This window comes from Lagopus muta, chromosome Z, assembly GCF_023343835.1.
Source record: "Lagopus muta isolate bLagMut1 chromosome Z, bLagMut1 primary, whole genome shotgun sequence".
NCBI lineage: Eukaryota > Metazoa > Chordata > Aves > Galliformes > Phasianidae > Lagopus > Lagopus muta.
Window position 1 is genome coordinate 63248751 of NC_064472.1, and position 13675 is coordinate 63262425.

The following is a 13675-nucleotide window of genomic DNA, read 5'->3' on the forward strand; positions in this document are numbered from 1 at the left end:
ATAGCTTGGTTATGATTGCAATTTAAGTCAACAGAGTATGCACTAAAATGCATTTATAATAAGGGTACCAAAGTCATAAGTTTCATATGAGCTCACAAGAAAAAATCCTTGATGGATTGCTATCTCTAATCAGAATACTGCTTAATAAAATGGCCAACACTGGAGAGCAGATTAGTCTGTGGAAAAGTTGTTCAGTTAGAAGCATATTAAAAGAAATGGTCATAACTTCAGAATAGCAGAAAAAGTACTTCCTCAATGCAGGAAAACCAAGTATTTTTAAAAGCTGATAAAGTATTTTATGTTTGATATTTACAACAACTATGCCTTAGCATAAGTACTATAAAAATACAAATAAACTTTGATAGCGTGGGAAGGAAGCAAAAATTTGGAACAGAAATGAGCCACGTTCAAAAATAGCAACTATTACCATAATAATAGGTCATGGGAAATGGAATTTATACAGTTATATTGTGTTTAGAATAAGATACCTTTGTTTTCCTGAAAATCCTCAAGTACCAGAGCAATAGCATTAACGATTATGAGGTGGTGGTAGCTGCCGAGTAAGCAGAACTTGTCTCCTTACCCAGTAGACTTCAGAAATAAGGAACCATGTCTGAATGATGTGGAAAATGCAGATCAGCATTATGTAGTTCTCCTACTACTCATTTCCATTCTTTGTGAGCAATTTCTTTTTAAAGTTACTCCTCTTCTTGAACATGATAAGCAGTGACAAAAGGACTTTCCCCTGGAGAACAAAGCTAGATAGTTGCAAATTCCTCTAAACTGTGTGCAAACTGTTCAGCAAGAGATCTCTGAAGGGACTAGAGACAGCCATTTAGCATTTATATGAGATTCTTGCCATTTCCAAATGTTCCCTCATGCTGCCCGGGTGACACAGCTTTGACAGACTGGAATGCAGTTTGAGAATACTTCTGCAGTAATGCATGGTGCTAACGCTAGGTCAGAATAATCTCTACTTTAGTAGGTGTACATTTAGTGTATGACAAAAAATGTGACATCAAAGACTATAGTTACCTATTTACAAATCACCTTAATACCTGGCCTATATTTTGGAATGTGCTATCATAAAGATTTGAGTATGACTACCCTGGTGCATGCAAAGAGTTTGCCCAATTCTATATAGCAAATACTGTATTTTAGACATATTAATAGACTGTTATGTAATTAATTCACAAATACCCAGTGAACAGAAATAATGTTTAAATGTATCAGCCAACCAGTATTTTATGAAAGCATGAAGAGTCACATGCTCCCAGGATGCTAATGTGGCTGCCTGATGAAAAAATTATACGTTGAACAATATGCTACGCTGTGTAAAAATTATGCAGCATTAAGAGCAGACATAATGCTTTAATGATATTTTTCTTAATTTACATTTGGCTATCTTCTTTCCTCTGAGGTTTTACCAACTTCTACATGGCATAGTTTGTAAAGAGACTGAGCTATCTTCTGCTCATATTTATTCAGGTTACAAGTCAGGCACTAGCAGACCAGATTTTAGGAAGAAAACAGTAATGCTGCATTTCCTCATCTTTTGCTTAATGTAACAACATTAAAAATTACAGTATATTTTTATTCCAATTCAGAAGACCATACCTCCATTCCCAAACAGCAATAAATACTCATATACCCTATGCATACTTTATGAAAATAGAACTACTTTTTTGCTTTGTCATCTATTCTCTGCCCAGGGAAGTGGTGGAGTCCCCATCTTTGGAGGTATTTAAGACATATGTGGATGTGGCAGTTACAGACATTGTTTAGTGGTGGACTTGTAATGTTAGGCTGATGGGTGGACTTGATAATCCTAAGGTTTCTTTCTAACCTAAATTATTCTGTGAATTTATGTGCAATGCTCTCATTCTAGATGCCCACAGCAAGGTTTATATCAACTAGCATTATTCCTCTGAAAGTAGTACCTATTTTAAGGTGCCTTACAAAAGCCAAAAACATTTCACAATAGCAATTCATCTTTTTAGACATCTACCTTCTGGACTGATAACAATCAAGTGCTATGAATCTCAATCATGCACCCAGTGCTCACATAAATTATTTGAATTAGTAACTAAATCTTTCTGAAGAACTCCCCCTAATTTTATATATCCATTTCCTTTTAGCTTAATATTTTACTTCACAGGACAACTTCAACAAAATGCAACTGGCATCAAGTATTTTTTTTTAATTCATCCAAAACATTCTGCTGGACTAAAAACAGACAGGTCCACTCTGCCATACTACTATGCCTGCAGAAAAGGAAAAACAAACAGAGGAAACACAGCCACTAGAAAATACACCAAGAGCAGTGTATTTTATTCCCCAATGCAGGTTACTGTGATCACAAAAAAAAAAAAAAAAAAAAAAAGAAGGGACAAGGAAAAAGAAACAACTGCTGTGCAGTAGTCTGATAAAAATTAAGCTTTCATTTGAGACTGCCAAAAAGCCAAAAGCCAAAAGTAACATTCAGCGTTCTGTAAATATAGAATACCTCTTCGAATGCTTCTCCTCAGCTTGTTACAGAGGTCAATGCGAGGATTCTCCAAGCTGTCCTCTATGGAGCCAGGGCTTTGCTCAGGAGAGGAGGGCCCTTTGCTAAGGTCGAGAGGTACTTTGCTACCTGTTGGTGGAGGAGAAGTGGCTGGACTATAGGTTGAGGTAGGACTGCATGCCACAGATGAAGCAGAAAGATCAAGGGCACCGATTCTTGAATTCAGTGGTGAAGTCAATGACAATTTTCGAGTTCTGACAGGTGAGGATGTTCTGGAAAGGGACAGTGGAGGGGGAGTTGAAAATTTGCGACAGAGATGCGGTGACTTCGCATCAGCTAGGTAATCTCCTCTGTTGTTTTGACTGGTAGCAAAAAATAACTCCAAAGCCCTGAAAGCAAGAAACAAAAAAGCAACATCGTAGTAACAAATGCAAAACAGATCTAAGTGAAAACACTTGTGGAGGCAAAATCTATGAGATATTTAGACCTCAAAACCCAGGCAGAAAATTGAGTTAGACTTACCTAAAAATTTACTCCGTATATACAGAGTAAGAACTTTCTGATTATTTACACAGAAATTAGGTAAAAAACAAACAAATGGTAATTCTTGGTAATTCTGTAAGTAATTTATCATAGAAGACAAAAGACAGGGCTCACCTAACTGGAATGGAAGTGAAAGGCCGTCTGTAAATGTCTGAAAGTTTTTCCAGTACAACAGCTGCAGTAGTAAATATGCGGTAAGTGTGTAGGAACGTATTCAGGAAATCAATACTCAGAAATCGCAAGTCTGTGAGCCTCTCCAAAAGGCGTTCAACACTTGCATAACGGATCTGAGGTACTTTGCAGGAATTTAGAGTTTTGCTGAAGCAGATATCAATGTCATCTCTATGTAGACGTGCATCAGACCTACATAAAAGGTAAAGTAGAACGTTTCACCAAAGAGGAAGAGTGATTATGGTACACTAGAAGTATCACTTCAGCTACTTCTGTCAACACAGAACCACGAAATACATACTGCATTCTTGTATTTCATCAACGTAAGAAGACTCGTATGGAGAAACTTGCTTCTGCTGGGATCTTGCTTTATAGGGGATCCCAGTGAAAGACAGTAAAATAAAACCCTTAGCTAAAGTTATGGCTTCCTTCACAGGTTGTACCTGCACACAGGCTGCAGAATGAATTTAAGGGTGAAAGAAGCAGGTTTATGACTAAAACATGCTACCTTGATTTGATTAAAGTTAAAATTGTAGGATAATGTGTTCTTTTTTTTTTTTCTTTTTTTTTTTCTTTTTTTTTTTTTTTTTCCCTTAGAAATAGGAGAAATAAGGAAAAGAAAAACTTTGGCTTTGGAATGCTTTGGAAAGTCATACTTGTTTGCACTCGGTGTAGGTTTACCAAACATTTAAAAATACATTAAATAAAATGATGAGTAGTAGGACAGAAAATAAATAACCAATACAGAATTAAACTACTTATCCAAACCATAACTTACTGCAGCTTCAGAAATAAAAGAGAAAATTGAGCTGTGATCCTATATAGTCCAACACTGTGACTTCAGAGTTGGCCATTTTCAGTTATCCCTACTGTTTCAGGAAACAGATTGAAAAAAATAAATATTGGGATGAAGATTTAATTCCAGCCAACAAAAATGGGGGTAAATGAAGGGGAAGTAAATACTTTTCCAAAAACACACTTCCTTTTCTTAAAAAACTTTTGTTAAAAAGCAAAGAAACAAATTTTGCTCACTGGGCATAAATTGTCTCACTTACTTTATCATATGCGGCACAGTGACTTTAGAATTTTCTTCAAACACTATGGTCATTAAACCATTGCACCTTATGTTATCAATGCACTGTGAAAATAAATATTGTCAACTGTTAATATCAAAACACACTATAAGAGGTTAATTTCCACACTGTTAGTGTCACCACTACCATCACTAAAATATAGCTTTCACAGAGCCTGAGCAGACTAAAGTACAAGGTACTTTCATAAAAGAAAAGCAGTGATGAAGCAATTGTAACAGATACTACTCTCTAGTCTTCTTCCTTTGATTTGCAGAGACTCACGTCCATGCATCTTTACCAGCATGCTCAGAGAATTTGGCCCAGAATCTTTTTTACATGGCTGCAGATTTTCAGTTGAAATTGAGATAACCTTGAAGTTTATTTGAAACTGAATGACCTTAAATGCTTCTATCATATCTTGAAAAATCAGCACTGAAAGAAAGTCAGAATATTATATATTATATGTATAAAGTAAGAGACAAATAGTTTCTAAAAACACACATTTCCTTTAAAAACAAATTCAAACAGTGCTATTATTTTGAAATACAGCTATGAAGCTGCTGTCTGAGCAGTCCATTGAAAACTCTTGTATAAATGTTTTGGACTAGGTATCAGAAAGTGTGAAGACACTTCTGGGACACGTTTATAGCACATATTAGTTTGAAATTACAGGCTGTGCTGTGGCCAATAGAAGTTTACAAGTTATGCGTGGTTAAGCTGTTATTCAAGCCTCAAAGCAGCTCAGCACTAGTGGTGTGTAAGTACAGCTCAAAGCCATCTGAACAGCATTTTCTGCTGATTTGTATTCTGACGTAGTTGAGATAACAGAGCACCCAAAACCCTGCTCTTGGAAGTCTGCAGTCTGCCAGCAGTTAAGGCTTTTATGGTCCGGATCAAGTATCTTATATATACTACTACAGGGCTCTTGCTTTTATAATACTTTCAAACTTTATTTTCAACAATTATATATGTGCAGACCACACTATTAGTTCACATCAATAAAATGGATTTTCCAAAGTTCTCATACACATTTACACTGGGTTTAAGAATAATATGTTGAAATATTGCCTAGCAAAATAATGACTGATGTTAGATCAGTTAGAGAAGACTACCAGAGGCCTTTTCTGGTCTTCTATGATTTATTTTTACTATATGTGTTTTTAATTTCAGATTTTTAACAATGGTTTCAAAGTTAAATAATTCACATTATGACTTTACAAAATTGTTACTTTAAAGCACTGAGAAAAAAACCACAACACACATCTCTAATAATAATACACAGTTTCCTCTACGTGACTTTTAAATGTTGCAAAGAAGCTCTAAGCACCAAATGACCCATGGTGGTTCAGTGCTGTTTCCACTAAGACTGCAGAGTCCTAGCATTTTTCAGTTATTTGACAGATAAAATCTTAGAAAAATTGTGACGTGAAGGAATCAAATAGGGAGCTATGGCCAAAGGACATGCTTAAAGTAGAAGAGAGGAGATTTCTTCAGCAGCAACAAAATGCCTATGATGTTTGCACAGGTTCTTGAGTCCTTACTCTTCTCTTTTAAGGTGGTATCTACTCTTGCAGATGACACCATTAATCTGCCTGAGGGTAAGAAGGTTCTTCAGAAAGATCTGGATGCCCCGTCCCTGGAGGTGTTCAAGGTCGGACTGGATGGGGCCCAGGGCAGCCTGGTCTAGTACTAAATGTGGAAGTTGGTGGCCCTGCACGTGGCAGCGGGGTTGGAGATTCATGATCCTTGAGGTCCCTTCCAACGCTGGCCATTCTGTGATTCTGTGATTCTGTGACAGGCTGGATCAATGCACTGAGGCCAATGGGATGAAGTACAACAAGGCCAAGTGCCAGGTCTTGCACTTTGGCCACAACAACCCCAGGCTTGGGGCAGAGGGCTGGAAGGCTGCTTGGAAGAAACAGACTTGGTAGTGTTGGTTGACACTCAGCTAAACATGAGCCAGCAGTGTGCCCAGGTGGCAAAGAAAGCCAATGGCAACCTGGCTTGTATCAGAAGTAGTGCAGCCAGCGAGACTAGAGAGGCGATCATCTCCCAGTACTCAGCACAAGTGAGACTTCAAATCAAGTGCTGCATACAGTTCTGAGCCCCTCACTATTATTGAAACATTGAGGCCCAATAGAATGCCCAGGGAAGATCAACAAAGCTGTGAAGGGACTGGAGCACAAGTCTTATGGGGAGAGGCTGAGGGAACTGGAATTCTTTGCTGTGAAGAAGGCTCAGGAGAGACCTTATAGTTCTCTACAACTACCTGAAGGGACGTTGTGGTGAGGTGCAGGTCAGACTTTTCTCCTGTGTAAGTAGCAGTAGAACTAGAAGAAATGACCTCAAGTTGTGCCAAGGCAGATTCAGGTTGGACATTAGGAAAACTTCTCCAGAAGAGAACCTCTCCAGGGCAGAGGTTGATTCACCATCCCTGGAGGTGTTCAAGAAGCATTTAGATGGTGTACTAAACAAGGTTTAGTGGTGAAATGGTGGTAGGTGGATGCATGGACTAGATGATCTTGGAAGTCTTTTCCAATTTCAGCGATTCCATCATTCTGCTTTCTTAAGAAGCTTAATCTTCATCATTCTCACATTATTAAAATATCTCTACTGTTGCCCTCAAATCTCTTCAGAAAGCAATAGCTGGGGCAGATTTTCCTTTCCTCAAAGGGAATAATCAAGAGAGAAAAGTTTCCTACTGTTTTCCCTGGCAGTCTGACTAACTACTTCACCCAATGCTCTCTCAGCTGCTGTGTTTACCTATACCTTATTAGGCCACTTCCAAGCTTTGTAGGCATGCAGCACACAACTCAGTCACACAGCTTTTCAGCTCTCAGATTGACATGCATTCCACTAAGAAGTCAAATGCAAAAGCAAAATTTCAGGGAGAACAGGTAACACTAGGGGATTTGCAAATAGACTGCAATCAATCAGCTCTCAAGAAATCAGTTTTCTCTTGGATTAGTTTTCAGAAACATGAAGTAAACAATTTCATGACAAACAGGATAAAGAATGCAGAAAGCTACCTGACTTATATCACTTGTCCATGCAGCTTTCTCTTGACGTGAAGGGGCTAAGAGGACAATAGTAAAAGGAGGAGCATCTGTAGGTTCAACGACAAGCTTGAAATCGAGGTGTCCAAACACCTGTCCAGAGCTTTTTGCTTTACAGCGAAAGAAGTAAAAAAAGACAAAATGTGAGATTTCAAACCACAGTGTAAAGAAAATATTGTTTCCACTTAATGAAAAAGTTATATTAAAATATTTCTCTGACAAAGAGTAAATGTGACTGGGAATCCAAAACGCAGATTATCATTTTCCACATACACCAAATACAATAAAAGTTACAAATATACACTAGTGGGAATTGATGTAAGTTACATGTTAAAATGTCAGATAAGGCTGAGGTCCTTCTAACCCTTCTATATTTCATATGCTCTCAGTACACTGAAGGATTACTGAAATTAATGGAACTACTTCCACAATTCATGGGTAATACTTGTCTAAAACTACAGGGTGGAAGTCAAGAGTAACAAAACACCCAGCCTGGGGATGTGCTTAATTACTTCATTTGAAAAGGGCTGTAGTCAAAATCTGTAGACAAAAACTTTCCACTAATTCTGCCAACTCTATCAGCTTTCTTGAAAGAAACTCAATTATCTGTTTTGTCTTTCTAGAAGTTTTTTTTTTTCTTTCTAAGATCCTCAGGGTGAAGCTGAATAGAAAAGTCAGCAAATAATTTGTCATATTCCTTCAGCCAGTGTACTTTGAAATCTTATGTGAGATATCAACAGCAACAATAAACACAGCAAAACAAATCCTTATGCAAGCCAGTACAGCCATTATTAAATAATTTATTCTACTCAATCAGTTAACAGATGTTTCTCTGATTTCATGATTGAGGAGAACATATCAATTTGTTATGAAAAATAAATCAAGGGTAAACTTAAATATATATATATACTTAGAACTGTAATTACTACAAACAGTTGAAAGTAACTTACAGTCATCATCAGTTGCATCTGTCTCCTCAATCAATGTGCACTCTATTAACGACAGAACGCCTCCTGTCTATGAAAACAAAGTACATTTTTCATAAATTGAGACATGTGCTCCAATTCGCCATTATAGCTATTTTAAAATATTGATACATCTTACAGTAAGATTCTACAATCCAGAGCTCATAGAAAGATATATCAATTTCATGATGTACATTTTTCAAGAACTAAAACCAGCTGGATCTGATATTACATTTTCTTTAAGCAAGGAAATCAATCATATGTTTAAATGTGCAAATTTTTTTTCATTATTACCATACTATAATTTGTCTCCCACAGGCTTGTTCATAAGTTCCAGAAAAGGTAACTAGAATTTCATCATTTCATTCTGAATTTAAATAAAAATAATACATGACTTTTTGAAAGATTCAGTTACACTTCATTTACTTTGCAAAATACATTAATTATTTAAAGAGTACAAAGTGAAAATGCATACAGAAAGTAACAAGAGAGATTTTTTAAAGTCTTGAAATATCTCTGATATGTCCTTGTCCGATTAAAATTCTGTTCAACATACATCAATCCACAAACTGCCATTTTACCTTCATTCAAAAGCCAACCCAAGGATTCTGATTCTCAACCAGTGTAACCAGAGCACTCTAAGTAGAACATTCACTTTAAGACAATATGCTGCCCAGGAAAATAAAACCGACTTCAAATATTAATTTTATTACAGCTCTGGAAGTTCTTTCATAGTTCTGTGGGGTGTACTGGCTGATTATTGCATTGTAAACAGAGCCACTACTGGCTTATACAAAGGCACTGATGTACTGTTTCTAGCCCCAGGTTTATTAAATCACGCACCTCCGGAAAAGTGTATTGCAATGAGAAACACATCATCTCACTTCTGTTCATAAGAACACAAAATCTCAGTTCAGAACAAACCCCATTTCCCCCCCCCCCCCATATTAAAATTTCACTGAAGCTTTATTTTCATTGAATTGAAATACAGAATTGAGTCATAATGTGTACCTTAAGGAGATGCAGTTTTCCTCCTGAACTTCTTGTACAAATTAAAAAATGCTTTGTAAATAAGAAGCACTGCCTTTCTCCTTCCTTTTTCAAGGATAATGATCCCAGACGAACTTTGCTAAGTTTTCCCCTTTCAACTGAAGGGACTTGAATAAGAGAACCTGACAATAATCAAAATAAAAAATACACTGTGACTATAACAATATTTAGAAGTGTTAATCTACCAAACATTTTGGTATTAAATCATGCACCTTTTCATTCTAGTAAGTATTAACACACATTAATTTCCATTAAAAAAAAAAAAAAAAAAAAAGGTCATTTATCTTCTTTGTACCAGTTCATTTTGGGTTTCAGGACAAGTTCACAGATTTGTACTTTTTTTTAATGGAAGCAGTAAATCCATCTCTGTAACCACAGTCCTAGCATCAAGCAAACAAAGTCTGAACTAATAGTTAGTTAGATAGTTGTCAAATTTTCGTACAACTCTGAGCTACTAACATGTTAATCTGAGAACAAAGCTGAACAGCAATCTCCATTTTTCTCAACTTTTGGTAATTGCTAGATTTGCAAAGTTACACTAGTTTCAAGCCAAAGAGACAGAGGGAGAAAAACAAAGGTTTTGAAGGGAAACATTTGTATGGAAAGGAAGGTTTGTACATATGTATGCCTATAAGTAAGAGATGCAAATGAAGCAGATCTCTTCTTATCTTGCATTGTGTTAGTCAGGGCTACACAGCTCAGTTAGAAGTGTTACCAGTCAAGCATTAAATTGAATCTCATCGCATTAAGTCTGAATTTGCAATCTACAGAATTCCAAAACAGAGAAAGTTATGCTTCCATCTTGTTTGTTTGTTCAAAACCATTCTCTCACCAATTTTTTGCCTGCTGATATCATGATCACTTTTATTTTGGGTCTGGAATCAAATTTGATAGTGAAGCACAATTTGAAGTTCATGTACACAGACTAACAGAGAAATTAAGATTACTCTGTGAAAAAGCTACTGTTGTTCTACGTCACTTTTTCCTACATTTATTTCCTTATTTGCACTTAAGTTGTTAATACGTCTGAGACATAACAAAATATACACTGATCAACTTACAACATTCTGTTGTACTTTGAGAACCACTACATTTTCAGACTAAATGAGTACACAATGATTTGTGCCACAGTAGTAAAACACAAAGAAAAGCTATACTCCAGAAATCTGTAAACCTATGCAACACCTTTTAGATTCACCTATATTCTACAAAAAAAATGGACCTGAAATATTACTATTTCATAGTGTGAAGAGAGGCTGCGTTATCTCCTTTCAATAATGAGCTTAATACTTACAGAAAAAAAAATCTACAGAGTTGAAATCTAGCAAGGATGTACTGCATTTCCATCAAGTTCTCGTGATTAAAGAAATTGAGCATTTGCCATGTCATAGATTCTACTACAGATTTCCTCTTAAGAAAATAAAAAAAATTGTTATGACTGGCCAGTGTACAACTACCACAACCAAGTGAGACTAATTTTGAAATGTTCATTAGTAATATGATGTAAAAAAAAAAACTCCATTCTTTTGAAATAATAAAAACTTGACTGCACATGATGCTGAGTAACGGGCACCAGTTGATAATGCTTTCAGCAGGTGGAATTGGACAGGACAATTCCCAAAGTCCCTTCAAACCTCAACTACTCCATAATTTTGTAATTATGACATATTCGTTAGCAGAGGTAAATTTAGTGCAGTTGACGATAGGAAGATCAGAAAACATATTTGATGGCCTCTGAGGGGCCTCCAGAAGACAGTTTTCTGGGTGTCAGCCAATGCTGGATGGCAGATCAAGGTCTTCGTTGCCTTAGGCCATTAAAGAATCACAGAATCATAGAATCACAGAATGGCCTGGGTTGAAAAGGAACACAAGGATCATGCAGTTTCAAGTGCAGGGTCACCAACCACCAGACGAGGCTGCCCAGAGCCACATCCAGCCTGGCCTTGCATGCCTCCAGGGATGGGGCATCCACAGCCTCCTTGGGCAACCTGCTCCAGTGTGTCATCACCCTCTGGGTGAAAAACTTCCTCCTAATATCTAACCTAAACTTCTCCTGTCTCAGTTTAAAACCATTCCCCCTTGTCCTATCACTATCCACCCTCATAAACAGCTGTTGCCCCTCTTATTTATACGTTCTGTTCAACTACTGGAAGGCCACAATGAGGTCTCCCTGGAGCCTTCTCTAAGCTAAACAAGCCCAAACAAGCTAAACAAGCCCTTCAGCCTTTCCTCCAGCCCTCTGATCATCTCAGTGGCCCTCCTCTGGGCCCGCTCCAAGAGCTCCACCTCCTTCCTGGCCCCAGGCCTGGATGCAGTACTGCAGATGGGGCCTCACAAGAGCTGAGTAGAGGCGGACAATCACTTCCCTCTCCCTGCTGGCCACCCCTTTTTTAATGCAGCCCAGAACACAGTTGGCCTTCTAGACTGCAAGCACACATTGCTGGCTCATGTCCAGCTTCTCATCCACCAGGACCCCTAAGTCCTTCTCTGCAGGGCTGCTCTGAAGGAGATCTTCCCCCACTCTGTATAAATACCTGGGATTACCCTGACCCAAGTGCAGCACCCTGTGCCTCATTAGGTTTTCATGGACCCACTTCTCCAGCCTCTGGACGGCTTCCCTTTCCTCCAGTGTATCGACTGCACTGCCCAGCTTGGTGTCATCCCCAAACTTGCTGAGGGTGCACTCGATGCCATCGTCTGTGTCACTTATGAAGAGCACCGGTCCCAAGACCCTGAGGGACGGCGCTTGTGACCGGCCTCCACTCTGACACAGAGCCACTGATCACAACCCTTTGGCTGCAACCAGCCAACCAATTCTTAATCCACCAAACTGTCCATCCTTCACACCCATGCCTCTCCAATTTAGAGAGAAAAGATGTGGTGAGGGACCATGTCAAAGAGAAGAAAGAGAGATAAAGAAGATACTGTTTGCCTTGACAGAGGGCCTAACAATATAGTCTGTTTCAAAGTAAGAGGTAGGTAAAAGGAGACCCCAAGAAATCTGAAAGCGAATTCATAATTTACTGTGCAAAGCACTGTCAGAAATATTTTTGTTTGGTTGGTTGGTTGGTTTTTTTTGGTCAGAAATAGGTACCTATTTCTCCACAACCAACACAAAGAAGAGGAGCTTAACTGAAATTAGATGAGGTGGACATCACTCTTAAAGTGACCCTATAATCAGATGTGAAAGGAAAATGCGCTTGCCATTATTTCATCAGCTTGAGTCAGATTTCTGCACTTATAAAATGTCATATGCTTTAAGATTTCTAAAAGGTAAATTGTGATGCAGCCTTTCATAACATGCAGGCTTATCCACTGTCCTTAACAGTATTCCCAGAATTAAACCTGAAATTGATTTACTTAAATCACTGGTTTGACTTGGGTCTTACATACCAACATTCCAACCTTTACAGATTGATTTTCACAGAAAAATTAGTAGGTTTCCAATGATGAAACACTGGGTACACTGACAAAATTATATTAGTCAATTTTAAGGGAAAAAGCATCATATGCATTTAAATACAAAATACCGTAATCACAGTGAAAAAAAATAAAAGGTTAAGAAAATTTCATGGTACAAGTTAGTCAAGGAGAATCAGCCCTGTAGTTCTCCAGGGGTGGCTGTAATGTAACAATTCCACATTTTTCTTGAAACCACATTCATAACTCCTCAAACACCTCAATTATAGCAAACACATACATTTAAAGAACAACAGATTAACTTAAATGTGACCACTGTACAAACAATCTCAAGAGTTACTACGGAAAGTTTCATAGTTTGGCTAAATAACCTCAGAAACACTACAGAATGGATTTCAAATTCTAAACAAAGCCTATTAAACTACCAGCTTTGCATATGATTCTATTTAAATACCAAATGTTCTGATGATGCTATCTAAAGAAGATCGCATGAAGGGATATACCTAAATTAAATTCTCAAGCTTCCCTACATGTATGTAATGCTTTACAATGCTTTTGCCTCATTAAAATCCTTCCCTAACAGACCCGTAGCTACTCCATCCAAAACTACTACCTTGTTAGAAAAGATCAAGAAGTAAATTCTTATATAAATGGAAAATAGGCTTCAGTTATGAAGATTTTTCGTTTGTTTTACCATTAGAGTGAGCCCCCCCAAGTTAAGAACTTAACTTAAGGGTTAACTTAACCCAAGTTAAGAAGTTTAGAACTACAATCCATTTATAGTTTCAGTTCAAGGTATCACTTACTTTAAATTACAATTTTGTGGAGTACAGTAAGAAATTTATCTCCTGATATCACAGGATGGTAAACAGGCCATTAAAGAATCTCTGA

At 37.5% G+C, this 13675-nt stretch overlaps 1 protein-coding gene across 3 annotated transcripts in view; it reads right to left on the reverse strand.

Moving 5' to 3' along the window:
- The window catches only part of RASGRF2 (Ras protein specific guanine nucleotide releasing factor 2), a 119238-nt gene that overhangs the window by 51219 nt on the left and 54344 nt on the right, over positions 1-13675 (reverse strand). For 2 of the 3 annotated variants that reach the window (XM_048931026.1, XM_048931025.1), the window contains exons 10-15: positions 9326-9486; positions 8300-8366; positions 7323-7459; positions 4276-4358; positions 3164-3412; positions 2507-2895 (exon numbers count right to left, since the gene is read on the reverse strand). In XM_048931026.1, coding sequence (XP_048786983.1) covers positions 2507-2895; positions 3164-3412; positions 4276-4358; positions 7323-7459; positions 8300-8366; positions 9326-9486 — 1086 coding nt within the window. The remainder of the gene's footprint in view (positions 1-2506; positions 2896-3163; positions 3413-4275; positions 4359-7322; positions 7460-8299; positions 8367-9325; positions 9487-13675) is intronic. The other variant, XM_048931027.1, reaches the window with a different exon arrangement.